At 48.7% G+C, this 27,922-nt stretch overlaps 1 protein-coding gene across 2 annotated transcripts; it reads right to left on the bottom strand.

The window, feature by feature from the left end:
- Positions 1–1,587: 1,587 nt before the first annotated feature.
- On the bottom strand, positions 1,588–27,589 carry IRX5 (iroquois homeobox 5). 2 transcript variants are annotated; one of them, XM_066636766.1, is made up of 4 exons: positions 27,090–27,589; positions 24,307–24,712; positions 23,075–23,830; positions 1,588–3,491 (listed from the first exon to the last, which is right to left on the bottom strand). In XM_066636766.1, the coding sequence occupies exons 1-4, from the start codon at positions 27,336–27,338 to the stop codon at positions 3,430–3,432; spliced, it is 1,473 nt and encodes a 490-aa protein (XP_066492863.1). In that variant the 5' UTR covers positions 27,339–27,589; the 3' UTR covers positions 1,588–3,429. The 2 variants fall into 2 exon arrangements, with proteins under 2 accessions (XP_066492863.1, XP_066492865.1); XM_066636768.1 differs by lacking the exon at positions 1,588–3,491 and adding an exon at positions 11,548–12,886.
- Positions 27,590–27,922: the final 333 nt, after the last annotated feature.

Genomic DNA, 27,922 nt, shown 5'->3' on the forward strand with positions numbered 1-27,922 from the left:
AAGACTTTATGGGTCCAAGGACACATCAGTGGAAAAGCAACCTTGGCAATGATCTTTTTTTATGAATTAACCCTTGGTGATTGCATGGAGGTTTGTAAGAACATGAATGATTTATATGTGGCAGTGTTGCCCTCCCCCCCCCCCCACAATACCAGAACAGGCAAGCAACCAACAACATTGATTGACCATTGCGTCAGGACAGGTTGAAGGAAGTCCTTTGTGCAACCCATAATTCTCCTGTGGAATTTGCAGCTACTAGATGTGGCAATGGCCTGTTCCTGAGATGGGTTTTGAAAAGGAATAGTCAACTGCATGAACTAGAGGCTGAGCAATGACCATTAGCCCCATAGCTAGCCATGTACAGTGGCAATATTCTTCAGAATACCTTATGGGGGTGCTAGGCAAACTACTAAGAATGACTCTGCTTGCAGCCTTCCCCAAAAGTGACCTTGTGACCTCTGGATACAGAATGCTGGATGGAGGACAACTCTGTTTGATCTAGCAAAACAGCCTGCATCCTGCATTTCTTTGTCTACCTGCAGAAGATGGATCATCACCATCATATGTTGTAGAAGAATGCCATTTCATGTTTTTGTTGGGGAGAGAGATTACTGTGGGAGTGCAAGATGCATGCAAGGTTCATGGCCTTCTTTTAGCTTTACAGCCCTTATCAGTCTGGGACCAGACCACTGACCGTCTTTACCCAGCTGAACTTATCTTTTCAAGGTCTTTTTAGTGATGGCCCCATAATGGCAAGATTGACTTATTTCTGCTTTTTTTTTCCCCATCATACAGTTGTGCTGTTTTTTCAAACAAGGGGGCTAGAAGAGGGTCTCTTTCCCCAAATAGGTCTGTATCTATCCCACACTCCGGGGTTTTCTGAAAAGACTCTCCTTCATTCCTTACTGGTCTTTGAAACGTGGCTGGCTGTGACACAGATGTGACCTCTCTGATCACCATGGAATGCATGACAAGGGGATTCCTATTTATTTCTCTCTCTTTGTTGGCCCTCTGGCCACATAGTTAAGACCTGTCTTTGGAAATAAACAGTTGACTGCTTGCTCCAGTTTTAAATCTCTTTGCTCTCAGGAGTGGTGTTATTTTTGGTTGTGACCTGAATGGCCTCTTTATTTTTATTTTTTTTAATGATGATGATATCATTTGTAATAGTCTTGTGTACCACCTTGGACATGTTGGGAAAGGTGGGGTAGAAATATACTTGATCATTCAATAAAGATTCAATGTCCAAACAAGCAGTTATCTTTCTAGTACATTTATTGTAATTTGTTGTTTTTTTAAATTTATTTTCATACAAAATCATCAGAGACAAAATCTGCTGTTCAGGAAGAATCTCCTGGGATCTGCAATGAAGGGGGGTATTATTTATGCAATATATAATCAAAACTTCTACAGTGATCCTTCTTTCAGTTCCTTCAAATCTCTTCTTAAAATTCACCTTTTCAGTGAGAGGACACCTTAGTTCCCATGTCCTCATATAATGGAGTTAAGTATGCATAACAGAAACAGTTGCATGTGTTTCCCTGTTTCCCCCTACCTCATTCTCTCCCCCTACTTCCACCCCTACCCATATTGTCCCCTTGGTCTAAGCCTCAGTACAGGGAACCTGTACTTTCAATCTGCGTAAAGCACGGTGTTCATCGATGGCACAAGAACTTCTGATTCAATATGGCAGCCTTGATGTCCTGTTCCTCCACTGACCTTTTTTGGCTCACCCCTGTGCATTTACACTTGGGTAACAGCTCTCTAAAATCCCTGGAAATTACTCATCATGAATTCGAACCTTCATCTCATTCCAGCTACTCTCCGGCAGCAGAGGAACGGATCGCAATAACCACCAATCTATCCTTGCCGGAGTGCTTTGAAATATACCTGCTGTTAACCATGTGGACAGGTGAGGGGCGGTTACATAAATCTAGAGGCTGCTGTTGTCAGAAGTAACAGATTACCAGGGAAAGTAGTAATAGAGACTGTATTTAATCTGCGACCAATTGATTGCTCCAGTGTTTCAGGTATTTGTAGTGTAGGTTTAGATTTGTTGGGTGGTTTCGTTGGGTGTGCTGCCTTGTCTTTTTTCCCCAAATTGCTGCTTTTCACAGTATCATCCCTTCTTTTTTTCCCCTCTCCTTTTTTGGGGGGGAGGGGGGAACTTGACTGTAAATCATGGCACTAATCACCTGTCACCAGCCAACATGCATACATTGGCCATCAGCCTGCAAAATTTGTTTGGAGAGGCCTTTTTCAACAACAAAAAAATGTTTGAATCAATAACCATCTGTTGGGTTCTCCTGTGTAAGTATGGGCAACGCAGAGAGGGACAAGGAAAAAGGTGGAAAGTAGGGAGAGAATTGTAGGGGGGGGGGGAAGGAGAGAGAGAGAGAGCATTAATTGCCTGTTTAAGAAAAATCTTGCAGAAAGATACATTAAGTGCCCAGAGCAGCAGTTCCCTACTATATAATGCTGCAATGTGTTGAACTTGCTTCCTAAGCAGTCCTGCTAATGGATGTCAAAGGGGACTGTAAGAAAATGTGTGTGGGGAGCTAGTCAATGCATGGATTTAGAGGTTCAGCAACCCCCACCAATTCCTTACCAGGTGAAAGAAGATCAGTTTCATTCTTGACAGTGGCAGCATCAGGAAAAGAATATATTTATTCTCTTCCTGAAAGAGCCAGGATGCAGTAGTGAAGTGGTTCCCGAAGTGTGTGTCACAATGCCCTGGGGTGTCGCAAGGCACTTATTGGGACATCAAGGGATACCCAGTTCCTGGCAGTGAGACCACACCACAACGCTGGAAACAGCAGGAGGTGGCTTAGTGTGGTGGTCAGAGCTGCTGTGTGTGGTTTGGCACACTTGAAAAGGCCTTTCCGCCCACCCTGAGTCCCTTACCAATGTTTGATGGGTCACTTTCAGCCTCTGAACCAGAAAGTAAGTGGTGGTGACATCATTGTGCAATCACATCACACATCATCACCACTTTCTTCTGGGTGCCGGGCTGTCAAGATGAAGGTAAGTTTGGGAAATACTGGTGTAGTGGTGATAGAGAGATAGAGCCTGTGTCTGCTTAGCATTGACTCAGAGACCGAATCCCAAAGTCTCTCTATCAGTGGTTTGGGAGTTGAACTTAGTCCTAGAAAATCCAGGTTGAAATCCCTGCTCGGCCATGAAGCTTCCTGGGTGACCTTGGGACAGTCACTCTCTCTCAGCCTCTCCTACCTTGCAGGGTTGTTGTGAGGACAGAAAGAGAGGAAGAACTCTGTATACCATCCTGAGCTCCTTGGAGGTGGTATAAAAAATGTGAAAAATGCATATAGGTGCAGGAGCAGAAACAGCAACGTGAGTTGGGTGGAGGAGACAAGTCTCTCACATGTTAGATTTCTGAAAGAAAAATAAGGATGTACTTCACATTGGTGCTCATTCAAACATAAAGATAGGTGTGTCCACAGGAAACTGTTCTGTATACATTCTGAGCGTGCCTGTGTGCAAGAGGAGAAAGGGAGACTGAGAGACTGTGTAATAAAGTGTTCAGAAAATGTGAAAAAAGTACTTTTTCTCCAAGTTACCACAGGGATTCAGCAACTGGGAGGGTGGGAGCAAAAGAGGTGAATTCCTTGCCCACTCCCAGAAGATGTGTGGTGCATGGGGAGGCAGGTGAGGCAGAGCCTCCCCACCAGAGTCCTTCACCCCCAGAAGAGCCGCTGTGTGAGATGTGCAAGCACTCACAACCCAGTGGGTTTTTGTCACACTTGAAAAGGCCCTTCTACCCACCCTGTGGGCTGTGAGTGCTTGCACACCTCATACAGTGGCAACACTTTGCAAAGGACTCCAGTGGGGAGGCTCTGCCTCACCTGCCTCCCCATCTACACAAACATTGCAGAAAATGCCAGAGTGGAACGCATAGTGCGCATCAATCTCCCTGAGGAGCAAGACTCCCACCTCTCGTTTCCCTCCGCCCCGCACGTTCTAATAAGCTGGGGATAATTATTCCACTGAAACATAATGTTTTTAAAAAATTATAATAAAACCCGCCCAGGGCAACTTCCTGTGCAGCAGTCTAGACCTGAGGTGTAATTCCAGTACAGCGCATCTCTCCGCGCAGTTCCCTGCCACACTTGACTGCCTGCTTCTGAAAGTGGCTTGGCAAAGGGGGAGCCGTTTATCTCTTTTATCTTGGGACCTGATCCAATTAAATAAGTGCACATTTACATTTGCATCCATCAAGGCAGTAGCATGCAGAGGAAAGGGAGGGGGAGAGAGAGGAAAAAGGGAAAGGTTTCTCTGCAAACAAACAGCGGTGGCAAAATACAACCTCCCCCCCCCCGCCCTTGAAACCTTAAAACCTGTTCTGCGGGTTCGATCATGTATCTATTTTGCCATTAAAAAAAAAAAAAATTCTGCTTTTGGTGTCCTGGTCTCTCCAAAGGGGCTGGAATTCTCGTCTGGCTGGCAGGCTGCGATTTTGCAGAGAGCCTTGCTCCTGAATAACCAGGCATAGGATTGAGAAAAGTTATTCGAGGAGGGGAGGGAATAAGACAGAAGACTCCCCCTCTCCCCCCCCCCCAAAAAAGGAAGGAAGAAATCCTTTCCCAATTCCCCATAATGATGATGATTTAAAAATAAAGTTTACAAAACTCTGGGAGTTCTAAAGCACTTTGTACGTGTAGATGTCCTGTAAAAACCATCAATAATAAAAGGAGGGGGTCCTGGACAACCACATCACCCAAAGCCAGAGAGTTGCTTTGTAGCAGCCCCGTCTGCACCCTGCAGTAGAGCTCTAGCTACGAGTTGAAACACGAAACTCCTGGTATGGAGGAGGGCAAAACAGGGGACGGAGACGGGCGTCTCTCCTGTTCCAGGTCGGGTTTTTTTTTTAATGAGACTAGATCTCCATGTTGCCATCAGGATTAGTCATAGTTCAAGAAGAACTTTGCAAACAGAAGGAGGTTTTTCGTTTTCTTTTTTTTTTTCTTTCCTTTTTAAAAATTTTTTGTGAAGATCTGAGCCGAGATTCCCCAGAAACTCCCTCTGCTGAATTCTGGAGGAGGGTTTCTGACTAGAGGAGCACTCCCCCACCCCGTTCTTCAGATCAGTGGCGTAGCTATTGGGGTTGCACAGCACTAAGTTTTGCAGGGAGCCTCCCCGCGCCGTGCCTCTCCCCCTCGGAGCCATTCCGTCGGTGGGAGCTAAACAGAGCCTCACGCTGCGGGGAGGCTCCCTGCAAAACTTAGTGCCGTGCACCCCCCAATAGCTACGCCACTGCTCCAAATTTTTATAAAGGCTGGGGGGAGCTATTGCAAAAGCAGATTCCACATTCGGGACCGTCGCAGCTCCAAAGACCATCCTCAGAGACAGGGCATCATTCCACAGCTCCCACGCAGAAAATGAACTAGGGAATCTTTCCCACGTATGTAAAAAAATTCCTAAATTTGAATCATAAATAAATAAATAAATTGAGAGAGAATAATGGGAGTTTATAAACATCTCCAATTAAACCACCACGCCTTAGAATACACCTGACTTCCTCTGCCACACCTGTTTTCAGGTGCTTTGAGGGACAGACCTGTTATTGAGGCTACAGGCTACAGAGTTGAGTATACATTTTGGTCTGAATGTATGGATTCAGTGACGCAACAGCAACAAACAAAGAAATTCTAGCAATCTATACCATAGGAACCAGACCATCCTCAAAACGACCATCCTTTCCAAACCATCGCAGCAAAATTCAAGTGGGAGTAGCACCAGGAAATAGACGTCACGTTGGCATCCAACTACTCCGTCGGTTTAACTCGATTGGGGGGGGGGGGGTTAGGGGTATACATTTAATTTTAAAAAAACTGCATCGCCTGAGGATCATATATATCCAGTGGCAAATGGAAAGTAGGATACTACAGCTAGCAGCTATGTTGATGATTTGCAAGGCAAGGGAGTTGAAAGCAAAATTTGCGATTTGAAACGGAACATCTCTCGTCTTCCCTCAGCCTCAGTTTTCCTTCCCTGTGAAATGGGTGCATTATCTGCTGGTTTTTGGCGATGCTGCGGGGCGCTTTGAGACGATCGTGATAGAATCCCTGATCTGTAGTAGCTCAGGCGTAGTTCCTACTTGGGTGTAAACCAGTCAACCCAGTGTATGACTCACAGGTGCGGGCTGTAATGGGCTGGGCTCCCTGGATCACTGTATCGCAAGGCTCCACCACTTCCTAACTCAATTAGGAGTTGGTGTCCTCCAAGAATGAATCCTATTTATGGTTGTTGCGAGTCTTTAAGGTCAAGGGGGTAAACGCTGCTCCGGTTTTAATTCGGGCTGGGCGTGTCACATGGTCTTTCTCACAACTTTGGCGGGGGGCTTACTTCCGAGTAACCTGCATAGACTTGTACTAGAGCCGAAGGAGAAGGTATATGGAGGACAATAATAGAGAAAGCCATCGCCATCACCACCACCCCCAATCTTTGCGGAAAACCAGGAGTTTTCAATCACTTATATTCTAATAAAATTGCTACAGAAATTAAAGTATGATAGAGGCTGCAAGCCTATCCACACTTATCTGGGAGTAAGCGCCATTGACTATAATGGGACATCTGCATAGACATGCATAAGATTGGGCTCTAAGAGAAGGAAGCGAGACTAGGGTATATGGGTCTCAGAGGGGCTTACTTTCAAGTAAATGCGCATAGAGTTCACCGTCAGACAGCCACAAGACAGGGCTTATTAATAGGTTGGGTGGTGAAGAGTTTTGTCACCACGCAATAGGGTCTCTCCCCCACCAAGACCTCCAGTTGCCACAACAGCTGCAGAAGTCATATGCTATCGATACTCAGGAGTATACCCTGGGGGTGGTGTTGAAACTGAGCTACTGGCCCTCCCTATTTATGGAAAGTCTGTAACTCAGTGGCGTAGCTGGGGGGGGTCAAAGTACTAAGTTTTGCAGGGAGCCTCCCCGCGGAGGGTAAGAACCATTGGGGGGGAAGCAACCTTCAGAACCATTGGGGGGGAAGCAAAACGGAGGGGTGATGCTCCCTGCAAAACTTAGTGCTTTGCCCCCCCCAGCTACGCCTCTGCTGTTAACTCACCTCTCGCTTTCCTGGGTTGTCTCTGCAAGGCCTCTGTCGAGCCTCAACTGGGTTGAGGGCTCAGTAGAAGCGGTGTTGCTTCTGCTGGAACGCTCCCATTGAGGTAAATGGGACCTTGCAGCTACTGTCCTGTACACACTTACCTGGGTGTAAGCCCCATTGAACTTACTCAGTCCCGTTGAGTAGAATTTACTTTAGCTTTCCAACTTACCTGAGAAAAGAGGCTTACCTGAAAAAATTGGGGAGGGGGACTTCTGAGCCTCTGTTTTTCTTTAAAGTCGTGGATTGTACCCCCCCCAATGAAAAGCTCTAAGACACAATAATGTATTTTTATTGGTTTATAAGAGATGCTTGTCCCCTCTTTCCCTATTAAAATAACGCTCCAGGGGTCTTACACCAGTAGTAGCCAATCAAACGGGAACTACTCTCCGGATCAACAGGGAAGACATGACCTGCGAGACCATCTCGAATCCAGGCCGGGGACTCCAAAGATTAAAAACCCCACACCCACCCCCGTTTCGTGGGAATGGTTTCTTTCCAAGTCAGGAACCGGATCCAGTCCAAAGTCTCCATCCTCTGCCCAGCCGAGGTTTCCACACCTGCTGCTCTTACTCCCCCGCGGAAATCCATGTGTATTCTAAACCAAAAAGGGTCTGGCTTGCATTTTTTTTTGGAGGGGGGGGAGATGATTAGGAAAAATACCCCCCCCCCAAAAAAATACTGCGAATGAAGTCAACGATTAGTAGCACCCTAAATCAGTGGCGTAACTAGAGAGGGGGACAGAACGCTAAGTTTTGCAGTGAGCCTCACCCTGGCATTCGCCTGCATTTTGCCCAGCCCCGCCCCGTCCTGTCCTGAATAGCTCTTAAGGGGGAAAGGGCCGATTGCCCTCTGCGGTGAAGCTCCTTGCAAAACTTAGTGCTTTGCCCCCCCTTCTAGCTACGCCACTGACCTAAATCCCCTTTTTGTTTTCTGCTAACTTGCGGGGGGGGCGGCATGCTTGGTCTCCCTGCAAGCTCTCACTTGTTTCATTTTCCAGCAGCCCCAGGATTCTTTGGTCTTGCTCTCTCGTTGGTGAGGCTGCAAGAATGCGGAGCCAACAATCAACCATCTGTTAGTTACAAGTTACCGCCCCCCCCCCTTCAGTGGGGGAGAGAGAGAGCTAAGACTCCATGAAGAGAAGGGGGGGGGAATAAAAACACCCGAAAAGCAGCCCTGCCGCAGACTTTCCCTTTCTCTGCGCCTGTCTCCGAGCAGCCCCCCCCCTCCCAAAGAAACAGCTGGGCTGCATTTCTAGCACCCATAATTAATTAAGAGCACTCCAGCCCTGGGATTTGATGATTCAATAAAGCCAGCCCCTCTTAGTCCCTTCCGTGGCTGCGCCTTCTCTCCAAACCTGGGGGGAGGAGGGGGTGTCCCTAGGTAGGGGAGATTAACGCCTTTCTCTCACCCTCCCCCCCCCCCGTTTTATGGGAGAAGGCAGGGTGTTTCTAGATCCTATCTCCCAGTCCCCCAGAACGACCACTTGTTCTCAGGCAAGGAGGTTCAGATCTTCCCATTAGAAGTTATTTTGTGCTAAAATTGGGTTAAGAAATGACCAGCCCAATCCTATGCCTGTCTACTCAGAAGTAAGTCCCATTAGTGTCAATGGGGTTTACTCCCAGGAAAGTGTGGATAGGATTGGGCTGTAAAAAAGCGGAGGGGGGGGCAAGCGGAGGGGAGAATTGCATTGCTCCTTTGCAAAGAAATACCACTCCAGTTTCTCTGCTAATCCGGATTAACAATTCAGTGTTGCGCATGTTTACTCGGAAGTAAGCCCCCTTTTTTTCTCTTCAATGGAGCTTGCCGTCTAAGGAAATCCTAGCGAGGGGAGGGGAGAGATCCTTTATACTAATTCGATTCAGGAGGTCGCTGGAGTCCGATTCGATTTCGTTTTCTCGCCCACCAGGCGAGGTGTTGATTCGAAGCGAGGGAAGGTTGGCTCCGTCCTCTTCCCGATTCGAAGCGTAGTTTTCTCGTGCGATAGAAATCTACACGCTCCGATTGCCGAGGGGTGGACAGGCATGCGGTGGAGGGTGGCTCAGCCCCAGAGGCTGCTGTGGACAAGAAACCGTACTGTGGCAGACCCCCGGCGGGCGTTCCCGCGGGGAAACACTCCAGCAGTCCAGCGATTTTTTCTTTCTTAACCTTCGTGTAAAAGGGAGGATCCACCCACCCCCCCGCGTCAAAAGACCGCTTTCACTTCGGTTCAACCTCACCTTGAGGTGCTAGGACGCTTTCATACCACAGAACAGCCACTCAGACCAGTAGAGTAGCTGGGGGGGACGACAAAGCACTAGTACCTACGCCTCCGTTTTCCTCCCACCGCCTGGAATGGCTCCGAAGGGATAGGGCCGCTTGCACGCAGCGGGGAAGCTCCCTGCAAAACTTAGTGCTTTCCAACCCCAACCCCCAGCTACGCTACTGGCTCAGACAATTGCTAAATGTCTCTGGTTGACGGATGAGACCCTTTTCTCTCATATTTCTCGCTCACACACTTGAGTAAGTTACCACGGAGTGCTAAAACAGGAGTATGGTATTAAGAAAGGGTCGATCTTTTTTTAATTCTGAATCAATTACATTTGGATTAAAATCTCCCCCCCCCCCCATTATATTAGAAGCAACTCTTCGCCGGTGTTGATACACACCACAATGGCGAGTAGGACGGTGTGGCTGAGAGCCCTCTCCCATGAATATCTACTCAGAAGTAAGTCCTATTATAGTCAATGAGACTTGCTCCCAGGTAAGTGAAAGAGGCAATAACGGAGTTTAACTAACTCGTGAATCCGGCTCGAAGAGTCTTTAACGAGCACATCAAACGAACGCTAATGCCAGCTCAAGGGAAGGTCCGGGCTTCAAATCGATTTAAGGTCTTTCTCCTGATAAGACTTACCCGGGCCCGGGCGCTCCAGAAGGCGACCATACTCCGGATCATGGCAGAAAACCAGTCTCCAATTAGAAATCGACTGAATGCCAGTCGTGAACTAGGTTCACAGCGTTATCCTGTGCATGTTACTCAAAAGTAAGTCTCGCCGTATTCAATGAGACTTACAACCCGATGAGTGTATAAGATGGCAACAATCTTGTACACACTTGAGGGTGAAGCCCCATTGAATTTTAAGCAGGCCTTGTTACCTTAAAAGAAGGTGCTTTGAAGAGTGTGATTAGTAGTTTTGGGGAGGTCTGGGCCCGATCCAGCCAGGTGCCGTTGATTCGATCCAATAGCTTCCGAGTTCAGTGGGACTGACTTCGGAGCAAATTCGTCTCTACTACGCAGGTGGAGTAGGACTGGGTTGGTTGAGTTACCATCTGCTCCAGTCTTTCCTGTAGAAATGGTTAAGGGGACTGAGCGCAATCCTAGGTCTACTCAGAAGTAAGTTCCATTATAATCAATGGACCTTACTCCCAGGTAAGGGTAGATAAGATTGCAGCCTTACAGAGCAATCCTTTGCATGTTTACTTGGAAGTAAGTCCCACCGTATTCAGTGGAGTTTGCTCTCAGGTGTTTCTAGGACTGCAACCTTACAACACAGTCCTGGGCGTCCCTACTCCAGAGTAATTCCCAGTGATTCTGGGAAAAAAGATCACTCCACCTCTCTGCCTACAACTTGGAGTAAGTAGTGCTGAACTCAGTAGAACCCCCCCCCCCCCGGCCTGACACAGGTGTGTATACACGTTAGAGGTGAGTTCCATTGAAATCAAGTACTTTTGAGTAAACACAGGACTGGACTGGTGAAAGCACTCCACCCTGGCTGGATTGTCTCAGTTATATTTTTTTGCTGGGGTGGGGGGTGAGGCCCCCAAAATGACTGTATGCCATAGACATGAATGGACCCCTGCAGGTGGATGGGTGACAGTAGAAGCCCAAGCTCCTTCTAGCCTTACTGAAAGTGGGATGTGTGGAGCAGGGGAATAGCCCAGGAATCACAATTACACCTAAGTAGGTTTTATTTCCACTGGAGATGAAATGACTCCAAGAAGCATTTCTCTGGTCTGTGTATAGGGCGAAAAGGTTAATTGGGGGAACAGGGACAGCTAAATAAATAAATAAATAAATAAAATAGCCTGTTCCATGGACATTCCTGCCTTGAAAACATACATACACTCAAGACAGTGGTAGTGGTGCCCTCCCCCTTTTCTAAGAAACCAAGACACTGTTTCTAGTCCTCATGACTAGGGCAAAAGACCCAAATTTTTTTTATGTCAGATGAAGTGTGACCCTTGGAGAGGAGAGAACATGCAGCCCAGCATTTGGGAATCTCCTTTCTGGACCCTGTGTTTGAGCGACTCCCCCTCTACCCTAGTGAATACTCTGGGCAGTATATCCTCTTACACCACAACCCACGCTCCTGCTGCTTTTACTCATGTTGTATCTAACGTTTGTGAACCCCTCCACCCACTGCCCCCCCCAAAATGCATCGCAAAAAGACTTCACTTTTTTATTGTTTGCCCTCACAACACCCCTGTGAGGTAGGCCATGGACACAATGAGCAATGTAAGCACTTCGTCAAGATCATGCTGTGAGTGGGTGGGGCAGGTGTGATGCTCTGGATCTTGTCTGCCCAGAACTAAATTGAGAATCCCACATTGGATGTCACTGGGTGAAGCAAGAGAGATTAGGCCCACAAGAAACCAGCCAGGTGTGGATGTGGCTCTCCACGTTTTATTAAATTCTCAGCTCAGGTTAGTGATTAGTCCAGGGAGTGGCTGATATTTTTGCTTTGGTCTGGGAGAGAGAGCTTTAGACCAAGAGGTTCCCTCGGAACTCAGGTCAGCCTCATGGGTTTCAGGTTTTTTAATAACAGCCTTCCTTCTAATTTAACTTCAGATTACTCTCTTAAGTGCAGCTATGTCTGGGTAAGTCTACTATCCTCTTGCCTCTGAGTTGATCCATATTGATTTTGAAGGCCCCACAGAAAATCAAGGGAATTTAAATCAATTTGACCCTTATCCAGAGGTAACTGACCTAAATGCATATCACTGCATAACCTTGTTCCCTTATATTCTGTTTCATTCCCTTCCTTCAAATGGAATTATAGATTGTAAATTCCTTGGGACAAAAATCTGTCTTTCTGGACTTTGTAAAGTGGCTGGTTTCTATTTCACTTGCCAATCAAACCGATTTGAATTTGGGAAATCCAGACCTGGGATACCCCAGTCAATTGTTTTATTCTGGAAACAAGTCAGGAGAATGTTCTACCTAGTAAATGTCTTTAGAATTTGGGGACCAACTGATTTGCTGCGGGTGGGGTGGGTGGGGCAGCTCCCATGTTCCAGGGGAAAATAGTGTTACAAACTCCTTCTGCTTTCCTCTGCCCCCAAAAGTAGCATGAGAATGATACCATTTTAAGACAGTCAGTTTGAGGCTTGTTTGCTTCATATTTATTCACATGGCCTTATTGCCATTGGCCCCATGTTGTGCAATGGTAAGGATATGGTCAACTTCACAGAGGCATAGATTCACAAGGCCCTGGAGCCCAAACAGTTGAAACCCAAACACCATCCTGGTCTCAGCCCCAAACTCTTCAGACCTTTTCCCAACAGAACTGCACCCTTTTGGCATGGAGGAAAAACAGATTTTTAAGCACCTTGGCTAAAACCACTGACAGCGAATTTGGGTTTGTATGGTGACACCGAACAGGGCTAAACATGAGCTGGCCCAGGGCAGCAAGAAGAATGAACTGATACTGAATCCGCATTAATATCCATATCTAATTCTTGAACTGGTGTGGAGCCTGTTGGAATTCGGATTTCCGCAGTGACACTGAAACCAGGAGAAGACATTTGTCACCGAAGCCAATGCAAGTCAAACCAAAGCAGTAAAATTCGGATCTGGTTGGGAGACATGAGTATGTAGTCTTTGGTTCTAGACTTCAATCCAGAGCTGGTATTGAATAAAGCAGTAGAGATCCTAGGACCCAATCCTATCCAATTTTCCAGTGCCAGTGCAGCTGTGCCAATGGGGCATACGCTGCATCCTGTGGTGCGGAGGCAGTCACAGAGGCCTCCTCAAGGTCTGGTAACATTTGTTCCTTTACTCTGGTGCTGCATTGCGGCTGCACCAGTGCTGGAAAGTTGGATAGGATTGGGCACTTAAGCAAGTTTAAAGTGTGGTATTATGTATATATGGTAACCGCTTTGCACAAAACACTTAAGCCTGTTTCCTTGGAGTGAAGGGCCACATCCTTCACAGCCCATTTGAACCAGCAGCCATAGAAACCAAGTATCTAGTTAGACAGGGAATAGGCGCCTAAGTGATTGCTGGTTCGCTCTTAATCATTCCCCCCCCCCCCCAAAAAAAAAAAACCTCTCTTTGTGCTGCTGAATTCTATGTTTACTCAGAAAAGAACCTAATCCTAGGCATGTCTACTCAGAAGTACATCCCATTATAGTCAATGGGGCTTACCCCCAGGTAAATGTGGTTAGGACTGTATCCTAAATCTCAATGAGTTCAGTTGGACTTTCCATTTGGTGTCATGTAGTGTTTAGAGAGTCTGGGGTTCTAATGACTGGTAGATGCTGAAAACATTTCAGTGACGAGTTACCCTCTCACTTAACCCATTTTTGCCCAGCCCACAGGTGTACCAATGTGGTCCCTGTTGCATTGGGCAAAAATGGTTTAACTCACTGGGTTGTTGAGAAGGTGCTATTAAGGGGAGAACTTGTCCTCTTTGACGTATAAAAAATAAACGGTGTCTAGGAATGGAGCTGTGTAGTATATCCTGGTTTCGGGGACTATTTCTTCCAGGTAAGTACATTCTGAATCGGGGCCTCAGATCTAGGAAACAATCCTCCCGCGTTTCTACTCTGCAGGCAACCCCTTGATCAGAGGGGGCGAAGGAACCCAACAAAGACAGGCTTAAATGTTTCTAAAGCTCCAACTGGATCCAACATTAGAGGGAGTTTAACGTCTCTCTCTGAAGCGGCTTCACACGTTGTGGCTCTGTTTGTTGCAGGTCCTGAACTCTGTGGGAATTCTGTAGAGCAGATCCCTGTGAAGTCTTGGGGGGGGGGGAAGATATTTTCTTTCTTGGGGTTCTCTAGATTTGTCGTACTTTCATAATTAAGCCAGCCTCAATAGTCTCAAACGACCCCCCCCCCAATACAGTGAATCTGTCCTTTGTGGGTCCCACCCGACTAGTCAGTTACATCGAAGCGAAGCAGCATTTACATGGTCACTTTCACCTTCGTCTTCAGCACTGAAGCTGAAGCCAGCTGGCACTCCTCCCTTGGGGCGTACAGTCCCGTTCACACGTAATAGGGGGAACACAAAACCGGGTTTAACTGGCTCTGAGCCATTGACTTCAGAATGGAGATATATGGACTCGGACACACTTGGAAGAACTTCGGCTTTAACGGTTTATGGATCGGCCTTCCGCCCTCCCTTTTCAGTCCCTCCTCCTCCTCTCTGCAGACTGAAAGGACAAGGCCTGCATTCCTGAAATGGATTTCGAGTAGGTCTTGTCAAGAGCCGCTGCAACTCCCCGCCACTTTGTTCTCAAGCCGAGGATCTGATCGCGGGAGCTGTAAGGAGCAGCGTGTCTCTGAGCATGTACAGAGATTCTCCTCCAAAAAAGATGAACAGGCAGCTACACTAGGGAACAAACGCCTCCCTTTGAAACGGATTTTTCATGACTTGGAACGCTTTCCCCAAGGGAGAGTCAGCGCTCGGATTCAGACTGGAGCAACGATCCACCAACCACTTGTTCCGGAACTGTCGTTCCTAAGTGGATTTTCAACAGGACTGCTCGAGAGCAACTGGGCGTTCCAGCTGGAAAATGGGTTACCAGGCTGAATCCCAGTGGGGGTGGGAGCTGAACTCCCAGAGGTTCCACACTGGAGGAAGGGTAGAGAAAGGGGGAAAAAAAATAGGACATCAAGGTGTGTGATTCTGCCCCCCTTCCCCATTTAGGCAAGAGAGAGCTGTTGTAACTGTGATCCCTAAACCTGTTGCGCCTACCTCTGAGCCTGTACTGCAGTCAAAGCACGTTGATTTGCTTACTCGCAAGTGTAACAAATAGCCATCCTCTTAGACTATTTAAATGGAAGGCGGGGGGGGGGGAGTCTGTACCTCTGGCTTCTGTGTTAAGATTGCAGTTGGAGGCCGCGATCCTCGAGCAAGTCTATAGTCTTATGAACACTTCCTTAAGCCCAATTTAGCACAGTGTGAGTAAATCCCGTTCTAGTCAATGCAGGTAGGACTGCAGCCTGGGATTTATTTCTTGGTATACATGCACAGAATCAGGCTGTGATCCTATGCCCAGTCAACTGGGAGTAAGTCCCACTAACAACCAGGTCGGGTTAGGGTTCAAGTGGTTGAAATAATCCCTGGTGGGCTCCACAAGGGACTTGATTTGGAGTAAACACGCTTAGGCTGCCAAGTCCCAGAAGATTTCTGTTTTCTAAGACATGCATTTCCTTTTCTTGGAAGTTTGATTTCCAAATATTGAACCGATGAAGGCTGAGATCCTTGCACGTTTACGAGGGGTAAGCCCCACTGAATATAGGGGTATTGGAGTAAAGGTGTCTAGGATCGCCCTAAAGCAGTATGCCCGCTCAATTAAACCGATTTGAGAATGCTAATGTGCAGATTAACCGGTTCAAGAATAGCCTCTCTCTTTCGAGGGCTGGCAGCGCCCTTCACACAGAGGACAATATCTGGACTCCGTATATGGGTTCCTGGAAGCCCCAGGCCAACCCCCAAGGTTTAGAGAATTGACTTTCGCGTGAAGTCACTTTGACTTCAGTTTAGACGATACAGGCGTTTCCTGGGAGAAACTTCGACTTCAGGTCAAAGCGTCGCGATTTCTCGGGACAAGCAGCTCGTGTGAACTGGGTTAGCCCCCTCTTGAACTTTCTAGAACGTGAGAATCTCAGGATGATTTTCCCGCCCCGATGAGACCTCCCCTCTTTTGTTTCGCCTTTCAATATGCACTGCGGTGCACCCCAAGAGTGAGTGGATCTGGTTTAAATCGGCTTGCGATGGAAAACCAAAAGACTGGGAGCCCAATCCTATGCACATCTTCTCAGAAGTAAGCCCCATTACAGTCAGTGGGGTTTACTCCCAGGTAAGTATGGATAGGATTGCAGCCTGGATCATTAATTCACCACCACCTAGTGTGCAGGAAGAGTCTCTCTGGCTGTAATCCTATCCATACTTACCTGGGAGTAAGGCCCACTAACTGTAATGGGACTTACTTTTGAGTAGACCGGCATAGGATTGGGCTCTCTGACCGCTTTCTGAACTGGTTTCCCCTCCCCCAAACCAACCGGTTTCCCGGGGCTTGGGAAGAGAGCAAGAGTGAGTGGGTGGGTTGCCTCCCTCCCCCAACCCTACAAGCAAGATCTGAAAGATAAAAGCCTGAAAAATTAAGGAGAGAGACCGATAAGCACCCGGGAAGTTATTAGAGCCAGAAGCATGTTTGACTATTCCTCCCCCTCCCCATCAATGAAATGAATCATTCTAGACTCTGAGGACAGAAGGGGGGGGCTCCCTTGCCCAGAGTTTTAAGAGAGACTCTTTCTCCCCTTTGATGGGTCAACCTCTGTGCTGTTTGATCAGGGGATTCTACGCTAGATTTTTCACTTGTACTTCCTGAGAGCCTTGTATTTCCTGGAAGACCCCAATTTAAAGCGACACATTCCACACCCCTGATTCCTAGAAGGCCCTGATCTCGAAAGAAGTTTCAGTTTAGACAGCGATCCCTCCCCCCTCTCTCAGTAGTGAGGCTTCTTTTTAAGTGACTGAACCGGCAGCTTAGAGACCAAGCCTATGCATGTCTACTCAGAAGTACGTCCCATTATAGTCAATGGGGCTTACTCCCAGGTAAGTGTGGATAGGGTTGCAGCCTTAATCCAAAACGTGGTTCCTTCTGAGACATTCCCAATTGATCTCAGTACGATTTACTTCGGAGTAGGAACGTTTGGCATCGAGGTCTTCTGCAAAAAAAGTAAATGTCTTGGAAGTAAATCCCAGAGACTGCCCTGTCACCCTCTCCTCCCCGCTCTACCCCTAGCCCAGTGCTTCAATTTGACCCGCTAGCTAGAGAGTCTCTGGCAGGTGGGGGATCCTAAACACAAGTTTCAAAGTTACCTTACTGCTTCAGAACTTGAGGCTCAACTTCTTGTCATTCTCTTCCACCCTTCCCAAATACTCTCCAGGGCCCTGATTTGCCATCATGTTGTGAGGGGGAAAAAATCCTTTAGAGCAAGTGGAATAATTGGGGGAGGGGGAGAGAGAGAGTTGGGAAAACCGCATCTTTTATCTGTACTGTATAAACGTCTATCTCCCTACAGGATCTGACGAGTGTTGGCTTCCAACGCAAGTTTTATATAATTGTATGATTTTATTTAGTGGTGGGAGGGCAAAAATAATCAGTCAACTGTATAGTATATACTAAAACAAGCTTCTGTTGCGGAATTGTGAATTTGGTTTAAGTCATGGGGTGAGCTATCTGTCAGAAAACAGACCACAAGAAAACAAGAAGATGCTTAAAAAACGTTCTGAAGAAAGTGTATGGATTGCGTCAATCAAAACACGTTTTCTACAGTTCTAGGTGTTTGTCTGAACGTTCCAAAACTCCTGGCAAATCGAATCCTGGACGACGTTTCGGTATGGGAAATAAATGTTCCATTGGTGTGGAATATGCAGTAACAACCCCTCTCCTTCCCAGATAATCATAAGGTTGGTCACCACTCCCCAGCCTTGTACACGTCAAAGATTTAAACTGGTTGGCTAGTACCAGGGAGCCAGTGGACTCGAAAACCGGTTTAAATTCAGCTTCTTCTAGAGAGAAATGGACTGGGAACAGACTGCAACCCCCAAACTTTGCAAACACACACACAAAGTTCCATCTTTTGGGGTTTGCAGGTGGAAATAAATTCCAGTGAAATCTGTGGGACCCATTTTAAGATTATTCCAAACAGTATAACACAGGAGGGAAAAAAAAAACACAAAACGCCAAGATCCTATTCGGATACCTGGGCTTTACATTGAAGGAACACACCGGCACCGGAGAGGCGTTCTTAATGGGGGTCTTTGGCCTCTGACCAAAGACAACTTGATAAGAATTAAGTCACTGGAATGCTCTGTTTAAGATTCATGGGAGTTTGATTTTTGCAAAGTTCCCTGCAATCAACGTATTTTGATTCATGTAAAGAGGGAGAAATGACTTCTTTCTAAAATATCTACCCCCCCCCCCAAAAAAAAAGCCTTCCTAAATTTCACTTGGGGGAAATCGTTTAAAGTCAGGTAAGATAGGCCTCTTGTAATTGTGAATTGATTTAAGAAGGGCCCCTGACAACCGACTGGGTGCATTTAAGAGAAAGACATTTAATATGGGGGGGGGGGATTGTTGAAAATAGGGTTGATAACCACAACATTGTTTGTTTGCTGCAATCAATCAAAATGCAGGCTCTTTTTTCCTTTCTCCATATAATTCTTTTTTTTTCTTTTCTTTTTTACTAATCTCTCTCTCTCTCTCTCTCTCTCTCTCTCTCTCTCTCTCTCTCTCTCTCTCTCTCTCTCTCTCTCACTGGGGAATGTACACTGCAATTAATAATTAATAATATTAAATTTATTCTCTGAAGCCATCCTCCTTGAGCCTTAACTAGGGCGAAGCCGGTGACGACAGGATTGAATCGCAGCGACCCTTAAGGAAATGAATTAATTCCCAGTGGAATTTGTACATCAAACGAAAACCCACTGATGGATCTATTCAATATATAGCCCTTATTATATAAGTAGCAGAGGCTGGCGGGGGAGGTGGCAGGCGGGAGGGGTGGCACGCCTTCTTATTTTTCAATTGAGGAGGTGTTTGCTTGTAGAGTTTGGGAGGGAGCAGCAATTAAAAAATACGCCTACGAAATGAACCCTCTAATTAAATGAATCAAACGGGTCGGGTCCCTGATTAAACCCTGGTTAAACTGCACCCCTTTCTCTGCATGGAAGGCTGCAGACCTCAGGGATCTGCTTATGTTTAAAACACCTCTGTCAGAAAGTGAAAGACTGGACGACCATTCTTTTTCAGGGGCCAAGAGGTTCTCTTGAATCAGGTCAGGGCATCCCTTGCGAGTGAGACCAGCTTTCTCTCTTCCCTTAAATTTTAAAAATAAATCCAACAGATTTATTTCCGGGGGGGGGGAGTTTGAGGCTCTTCCCCCCCACAAGCCTTTCTCATAGTTCACTAGTTTAATCTGTAGTTTCTCCGCAGTTGTGTCCTACTCACTTGTTTTTTTTTTTTACCAAAATCCTATTATTTTTTTTACCAAACCCTATTAATATTCTTTCTTTCTTTCTTTCTTTCTTTCTTATTTTAAACGAATTGGTTTTGTTTCTCTAGCTGGCGTCTTGCAGGAGGTTAGAGAAGCCTCTTAATTCTCTCTCTCTCTCTCTCTCTCTCTCTCTCTCTCTCTCTCTCTCTCTCTCTCTGGGGAGAAATTCCAACCCAGACGGGATGGGAGAAGAACCCCCTACGATTAGGACATTTGAGGCCAAGACAATCAACAGCTAATGACGAGTCCAGACAAAGTGCTGAAGGGGTTGCAGACGATTTATCTGCAGCTGTTTAAAATGTAGCCTCATGGATCTATGAAGAAAAAGAAAAGAAAACAAATGCCTACCATCCTGCTTAAGAGGTACCAAGCAGCTTCTAGTTCAAAACAGGGCATTGACCAGGGGCTAGGAAGGCGCACAATTCCATGAGAGGCAGGGAGGGCAACGTCCTCTCTATTTGAAATGTTCTGAGAAGCAGTCTGTGGTTTAAAAATTGGATCTACACTCTTTGAATATCAAATACAGCCCCAGTGAAAATCAGCCCCACTGACATTCGCTCTAAAGCTTTACTACCAAGTAAAGCTGAAATCCTAGCCATACTTTCCTGGGAGTAAGTCTCATTGAACACAAGGGGGCTTACTTCCGAGTAGACATGCCTAGGATTGGGCCGGAAATCTGTTTCAGATCGCGCTGTTAAGGTTAAATGCATATTTTCTTGGAAGTAAATCCTTCCAGACTCCCTTCAAATTCCCTCCGAGAAATGTGTCGCGAGCCTGGTTTGGTGCGGGCTCATTTCCCAACAATGAGGAAAAGGGGGGGCGGGAGGGTAGAAATCCAGAGGGCCTTGGTTTCAGGTAGGGTGTGAGTTTCGCTATGAACGAAGTATTTCGCTCACGTCGAGTTCTGCTTTAATTCACGGAGGAGGAGATTTTGGAACAGACTGTAGGATTTGCTTTTCACAGGCTCCCACCCAAGGGTGACACTTGGTGCCAATGTTGTGTGCTTTTTCTCCCCCCCCCCCCAGAATTGTCTTCCCTTCAGGCAGGGCTTGAACGAAGACTTTAAAGGGTTAAATTTCCCCAGGTTCAAAACGATTTAGCAAATCAAATATTTCTTCGGTTGGATACATATATCCATATATAAATATATATATATGATGCGTGTGTACACATACATATGTACCTTGTGTACATACATATATACATATGTATATTGTGTGTGTGTATTGTGTATGTGTATTGTGTATACACAATATACGTACACCCACACAATATAGAGTGTATGTGTCTATATATATACACACACAAACATATACACACATGTTCTAATATGCATATATATGAAATATATTATATATTTCATATATATACATATATACAAATACACACACATATATATTTATATACACGTGTGGACTCGATTTAAAAATTCTCTCTCTCTCTCCCACATGCACGACTTCCAGAGATGAAGGCCCTGCTTGAAATTCGGTACAAGTGTGACACCTACCTGCGAATTTGGGAAGCGGTCCAAGGGCGACCCTCACCCTCCAAGTGTATGTGCGAAGCCCCCCCCCTCCACCATCGCTTCTGCGGGAGAGAGAGTGTCCAACAGAGGCACTCGTGGGATCACAGACCGGGCTCTGCGTCTCGGCAGAGATCGATACATGTGTGTGCGCGGGGGGGGGAAGGGGGGCCGCGGGCTCAATCCACGCACCTAGAGAGGCTACTGCGTAACCTCCCGTGAACCGGGGTGAGGATCTATCTCTCCTGATACATGAGTACCAGCTCCCGGGTGTATCGCCTGCGTAAGTCCCCCCCCCCTTCATAACTCTGCCGAGGCTTGAAATAGTAATCAGAGATAAATCTGGCATAAAATCGAACTCATTAGCAAAGTTCACCGGCAGACCGCTTTGCGTAGAGCCCGACACTGATTGGGAGTAATGAGGTTAAGAGACGGTGCCCAGTGGCCAGCCCGAGCCTTTCGGGGGGCAGCCCCACCTGGAACCTCCAGCCCAACCTGCACACCTGTGTGTGTGTGTGTGTGTGTGTGTGTGTGTGTGTGTGTGTGTGTGTGTGTGTGTTATCTGGCCCACGCTTGCATACAAGCCTGCGCGGATTTTGCTGCGCAGCCTCCCGTCCACAAGCACGGAGCCGGTCCCCAGGAGGACACGCAGGGCGAAGAGCAGCGGTGGCCCCCCTGGAATGGGACCCATCGGTCTTTTCCACCCCAGGGCTGCTGGCAGCACTGGCTGCCCGGGTTCTCAGGGCTCCCCGAACCCTGCTGCCCCTGAGATCTTTTCCGCTGGGAGGTACCCGGCACCCTCGACCTCCCCCACGCACCGAAGCCCAGCCTGGGGGGCGACTCCTTCGCGACCTCCCCAGCAGCCACCCCTTCCCAAACTTCATTGACTTCCAAAATCAGCGGGCGCGCAACATCCGCGCACGATTCCTTGGGGGGGGGGGGGAGTTGATCATCAGCACCTATGTTACTAACCAGTTTCCCGCCCCATAATACCCCCCCCCAATAAACCCATCATTTGCCATTTACAGCCTTCCCCAAATTCACCTGCTTCCACGGAACCTCAGTCAGCTGTGACCCTCTGCAAGTCGCCAGACTGCCAATTAAGGCTACTACCCTAGCTACGCTTTCCCGAGAGTAAGCCCCCTCGGACAATGTGGCACTTACTTCTGAGTAGACATGGCAAAGCTTGAGCCCCAAATCTCTCCTTCCGCCCCCCCCCCCACATTTATTCTATTTTTACAAAGAAAGGGACGCATTTGAAATGACTATTTAAGGAATATTTTCCTCCGGTCAAACTAACAATAATAAATAAACTAATTTGCATTTAAAAATAAAAAACCCGCGCTTGGGTTTTATGCCAGCAATTGATATTTGTAGCTGCCTCGCCCAGAAACGGGGTTGATTTCTCCATGAAAAAGAGGTTCACGTCGGGGAGGGGGGGGGAATAAGGCGATTAATGATAATTCAATAGGCATAAAAATTTAATTTAAACTTGTGTATATATATATAATATATATATATATATATATTTAAACTATGAAACAATTTGGGAAAAGACACAGAAATGTATATATATATATATATTTATATTACCAAAAACCAACATGAATGGACTGTACAGGTGGTTGGGTTTCATAATTTACTTCAAAGGTTTGGTGTTACCAATTTAAATACAAAAAAAAGCTACATTAAATATACAGCGTAAGATTTAATACAAATTGCTTCCTCTTCTTCTCTTTTGTGTGTGTCTCTCTCTCCCTCCCTCTCCCTGCCACGTCTTAAAACTTTTTTGTTTACATTGATTTACTCTTCCCCCCCCCCAATAAATTCTAAAAAATAAAAATAAAATCCGAATAAAACGCATAGATGTCTCTCCCTTCTGTCTCTCTTGTCTCTCCCCCCTTTTCTTTCTCTCTTGGCTGTGTACAAAAATAACTGCCAAAATCAAGACTGAATGGGGTGTAAATAAATACAAGGTCCCCAACAACAAGGGGGAAAATATATATATTTTCCCGGCAAAAGAAGCGGAAGAAAGTAAGGGAAAGAAAACACCAGGGGAGGTGAAAGAACAACAACAAAAAAATCTCAAAAGTCCCGTCATGGATCACGGAGAGTAGTTAAGCCGGGAAGAATCTTAGGATTAAATATGGGACGTACCTTTCTTCACATCGTAAGAGGAGTCTTTGCAAAGCTCGAGCTGGGACTGGCTCCTGAGGATCTTAGTCTCTTTGGCCAAAGCCTCGGCTCTGTTCAAAATAGTCTGGTTTAATCCATTAAAGTGAGGGCTGGGAGCGCCCGCCGTCGAGGCGCCGCCATGCAGGTGTCCGAAGGAGGTGTAGTTCGTGTAGCCCGGGTAAAAGGGGCTGGTGGCGTAGTAGAGGGGGCGCGAGAGGACCGAGGCGGCGGCGCTGCTGGGGAAAGGACACGTCGTGCTGGCCGTTGGGGACTGCGTGGAGCCCGCCCCGTTCAAGCTGGCCGGAGAAGCCTGCGGGGGACCCTCGCTGCCCCCGCCGCCCTCCTTGGCTTTGTCCGCAGAGGTGGCGATCTCCGCCAAGGACCACAGTTTGGGCTTGGACAGCGCCGTCGAGGAAGCCACAGGGGGCGGAGGCCCCTGGGGAGAGTGGATGACCGATGTGCCGCCGCTGTTGGGGGGCAGGACGGGGTGCAGCTCCGCAGAAGGGGGTCTGTACTGGGCTGGCAGAGGGTGGGGGGGCTGCGGGTCCTCGCCTGCCCCCGGGGGTAGCTGCTGCTGAGGGTGAGCCTGGAGGAGGAGGCGGCCAGAGACGCAGTGGGCCAGCGGTGGAGAGGCTCCTGGCACCCCTTTGGAGAGCACGTCCTGCGGGGTGGCGTCCTTGCAGTCCGAGTCGCTCAAGGCACCGCCGTCGGCATCCTTGCCCTTGGGGTCTGCTCCACCTGGGGGACAAGGGTGGGGAAAGCAGCATCAGGCTTCTCTGAACTCCGACCACTCCACCTCCTTCCATCCCATCTAGCCCCCTTCTAGAAGGCGCCCACAGACGGCAAGATGTGACCATCTGTCCTCGGAAATCCGTCCCGTCCCATCCCACTGCTCTGCCCTACCAAAGTGGGACCACCACACTTGCTGTCACCCTCAGTGGTGTAGCCAGACGGGGTGCAAAGCAGGGGCAAGTGACTCCCTTTTACTACCACCCCGGGACAGGCTCTGAAGAGGAGGGGGAGGGGCTGCTTGCACATTGCTGTGAGGCTCCCTGCAAAACTTAGTACTTTGCACCCCCTCTAGCTACACCACTGGTCACCTCACCCACCCGCGGCCACCGGCTTAGAGCCCTATCCTATGCATGTCTACGTAGAACTACATCCCATTACTGGGGCTTACTCCCACGAAAGTGTGGATAGGATTGGAGCCTTACTGATCTCCGAAGCCTCCGGGTCATTCTTCTCCTCGAGCTTCTGCGGCTCTTCCTCGTCGTTCTTCTCTAGGTCGATGTTCTCCTCCTCTTCCTCGTCCTCGCTCCGGTTCCTGGGGGTCCAGGTCATCTTGTTCTCCTTCTTGAGCCTCCTGCGGGCGTTGGCGAACCAGGTGGACACCTGGGTGAGGGTCATCTTGGTGATGATGGCCAGCATGATCTTCTCGCCCTTGGTGGGGTAGGGGTTCTTCCTGTGCTCGTTCAGCCAGGCCTTGAGGGTGGCCGTGGCGTCCCGGGTGGCGTTCTTCCTGTAGGCTGGGTCGCCGTAGGGATAGGATCCCAAGGGAGCAGCGTAAGGGTGGTACCCCAAGGAGCCCGCCATGCCGGGCGTGTGGTCGTAGGGTGACCCCTGGGGAAAAACGAGAACAAAAGCAGAGGCCTTCTGAGCACCGACGAGGAGGAGAAACCAGAGCTCATCCGTGTATGGGGGGCGAAAGCCAAACAGCAGAACGTCTCAATTTCTCTCCTATTTGGGGGCAAATTCGGTGTTGGTTTTGGTGTTTCATAGATCAGGCCTAGACGTCTGGGTCTCTCGGGCGTGAGACCCCTGTAAGCTAGACACGCATTGCCCCCAAACGTCTGGACGTGACCAGAAGTTGGATCATGGACTCGACTGACTGCGAGGAACAACCTCCCCCCCCCCCGACACACACACACTCCCGCCCTGTTAGTTTGCCACCCAATTCCATCTCTACCATATTACCCAGCGATAAGGAGTAACAAATTGCAACACCCCCTCGCCTCCTCCCCCCTCTAATTGAATTCAACCTTTCACACAGTGCCCGGGAGTTGGTCTCCTGCAAAGGAGACAGTGAGGAGGCGGAAAGAGAGTGACAGTTACTTCCCCCCCCCCTCCAGCTACCCACCCACCCATCTATTTTCTATTTGACGCCCCCCTCCCCTCCAGGGAAAATATGACAAAAATGTTTCCCCCAGCGAACCTGGAACCCAATCCTGTGCATGCCCACTGAGAAAGAAGCCCCATGATACTCAATGGGGCTTACTCCCAATAAGTGTAGATAGGATTGCAGCCTTGATCCGGATATCAAGCCGCGCTATTCGAATTGAAATCGATCTCAAACCTACGCGTGCCTACTCAGAAGGAAAAAAATAATATATCCCACTGTGCTCCATGGAGCTCACTCCCAGGAAAGTGTGCCTAGGATTGCAGCCTTCATCTCCTGCGCCTCCAACAGAGGCCTAGATCGTCCCGTTCGTCGGGCTTCTTGAACTTGGAAGGGCTGCTGAGTTGTCTGGAGAGAAGCAAACCAAAACGGAAGCCCAACAATCTTCTTTTGGGAGGGAGACAAATTCACCTTGTTGATTTGATTTTTTTAATGAAATCCAGTGTCTTTTGACAGAAGACCTGGAGCTCCTGGGAATGTCTTACCTTGGCACCATTATATATATATATATATTTCATAAATATATATAAGTATATTATTTGCAGGGAAGTGGGAAAGGTAAGTCAATAAAAAGAGGGGCTGACTTCAGGACGTTCCCCCTCGTGCTCTGCCTGTGTCGGTATGTCTCTCAATAGTTTTACTGAGGCGGGATTATCATCGTTTGGCAAAATTGGGGATGTTTCTAATATTAAGCCTGCGGGGAGAGATTGAAGCGATGAGACTCTGCCCCCCCCCCACCTCACCCTCCTCTACCTCCCGTTGCTTCCCGGCCACTCAACTGATGGGCATCTTAACTACGTGATTTGAATTGAAGTCGAACAATTGCCAGTAAGGGGATGAGGAAGGGGTCGCGATTCGTCCCCCCCTTTATGTACACACTAATTCAAGGGAGGATGTCTGCTTCGGATGCAAAAGCCCCCACTGAAAAATCTGACTTTTAAAAAAATATGGGGGAAAAAATAAAACTTCTTCATCATCCTCAAGAGACGAAGGCTGCGATGGACTTTCCGAACAAAACACGCTTCGGGATCGCGATGCCCAGCTAGGGTCTTGGGCGTCGGAGAGCCGCGAGGCCTTGGGCGTCGGAAGTCCCCGGGATTTGCTCCCGAGGAAAGGCAGGCAGGCAACCGGGAATCGGGGCTGCTGCTGGCCCGGCTTGCAAGTCTCTGGTTTCCTGTGGAGGAAAGCCCCTCCAGCTCAGTGCAGCTTCTTTCGGCATTCTCTTTCTCTCCTCCTCCCCCCCCCCGCCTCGAAAAGGGTGGTAGCAGAAAATGTTTTACTCGCGAGTAAACCTGCTGCGTGCTGACACGAATCCAGTGACAGAGTAGTTGATTTCCACCCCCCTCCCACTGATTGTCCCGGGCGCTCTTCGTCTATCTGCCTGTAGCGGTGGATCCTCGCGCCTCCTCTTCCTCCCCCCTACCTCCCCCCGCGATCACCTCTGAAAGGAAGCCCCGACCACAGTCGCGCTCCGCGCGCTCTACCCCCCAGCCTATGCATATCTACTCAGAAGTAAATTCCATTATAATCAGTGGGGTTCGCTCCCAGGAAAGTGTGGATAGGATGGCAGCCTAAGTCTACTTAGAGCCTAAGCCTATGCATGTCTACTCAGAAGTAAGTCCCATTATAGTCGATGGGGGTTATCCCCAGGAATATGTGACTAGGATAGCCCAATCCTATGCGTGTCTAACTCCCAGGAAAGTGTGGCTAGGATGGCAGCCTTCGAGTCCAAGCCTATGCGCGTCTACTCAGAAGCAAGTCTCGTCACAGTCAATGGGGCTTCCTGCGGGAAAGTGCGGCTCGGATCGCATGCAGCCTTACCACGTAAGAGGAAAAGGCGGCCGCGGCTGCCGCTGCCGGGTCAGTGCCGTACTGGAGATGGGAGTTGTAGCCGGGCGACGGCGCGCTGAAGGCGGTCGAGCCGGCGTAGGGGGAGAACGCGGAGCCGGAGGACGACCTGCCCAGCTCATCCGTCCGGGGCCCGGAGATGACGCTGGTGCTGTAGGCCGGGCAGGAGTAGAGAGCCAGGGACGCCGACGGCTGGTACAGGTAGCCCTGGGGATACGACATGGCCGGGGAGCGGGCATGCAAGCCGCCCGGCTGGAGCTGAGCGCCCTCCTCGGGCTCGCCCGCTGCCTGCCCGCTCTCTCCAGCCGCCGTCGGGGGCGCCTCTGCAGCCGGGCCAGCCAGCCAGCCAGCCAGCGGGCGGAGAGCCCCTTCCCTGCTCCGCGCGCCCTCCTCGCTGCCTCCCCGGCGCAGCCGATCTAGCCGGACTCGCAGGCGAGCGGCGCCTTTCTCCTTCCCCCCTTCCTCCTCCTCCTCCTCCCTCCTCTCCCTCCGCCTCCCTCTTTCCTTTGGTCGGCGAAGGGCGCTTTCTCTCTCCCTCCGTCTCTCTCCCCTTTCCCTCCGCGCTCAGCCAAAGGTCCTGCCAAGATGCTAAGTTGGAGATCGAGGATTCTGACGCCTCCGACGAGGCGAGGCGAAGCTCCACCTTTGGAGGGGTGTCGGCGGAGCTAAAGGGGGGGGGGATGAAAGAGAGAGAGAGAGAGAGAGAGAGAAGAAAAGGGGGAGGCTGGTTCCTGCTGGGCTTGCCACAACCAAAGCCAACCAGCCAGAAAACCTCTCACCAGTTCTCTCTGTCCTCCTCCTCTTCC

This window comes from Tiliqua scincoides, chromosome 9 (genome assembly GCF_035046505.1).
Source record: "Tiliqua scincoides isolate rTilSci1 chromosome 9, rTilSci1.hap2, whole genome shotgun sequence".
Classification (NCBI taxonomy): Eukaryota; Metazoa; Chordata; class Lepidosauria; order Squamata; family Scincidae; genus Tiliqua; species Tiliqua scincoides.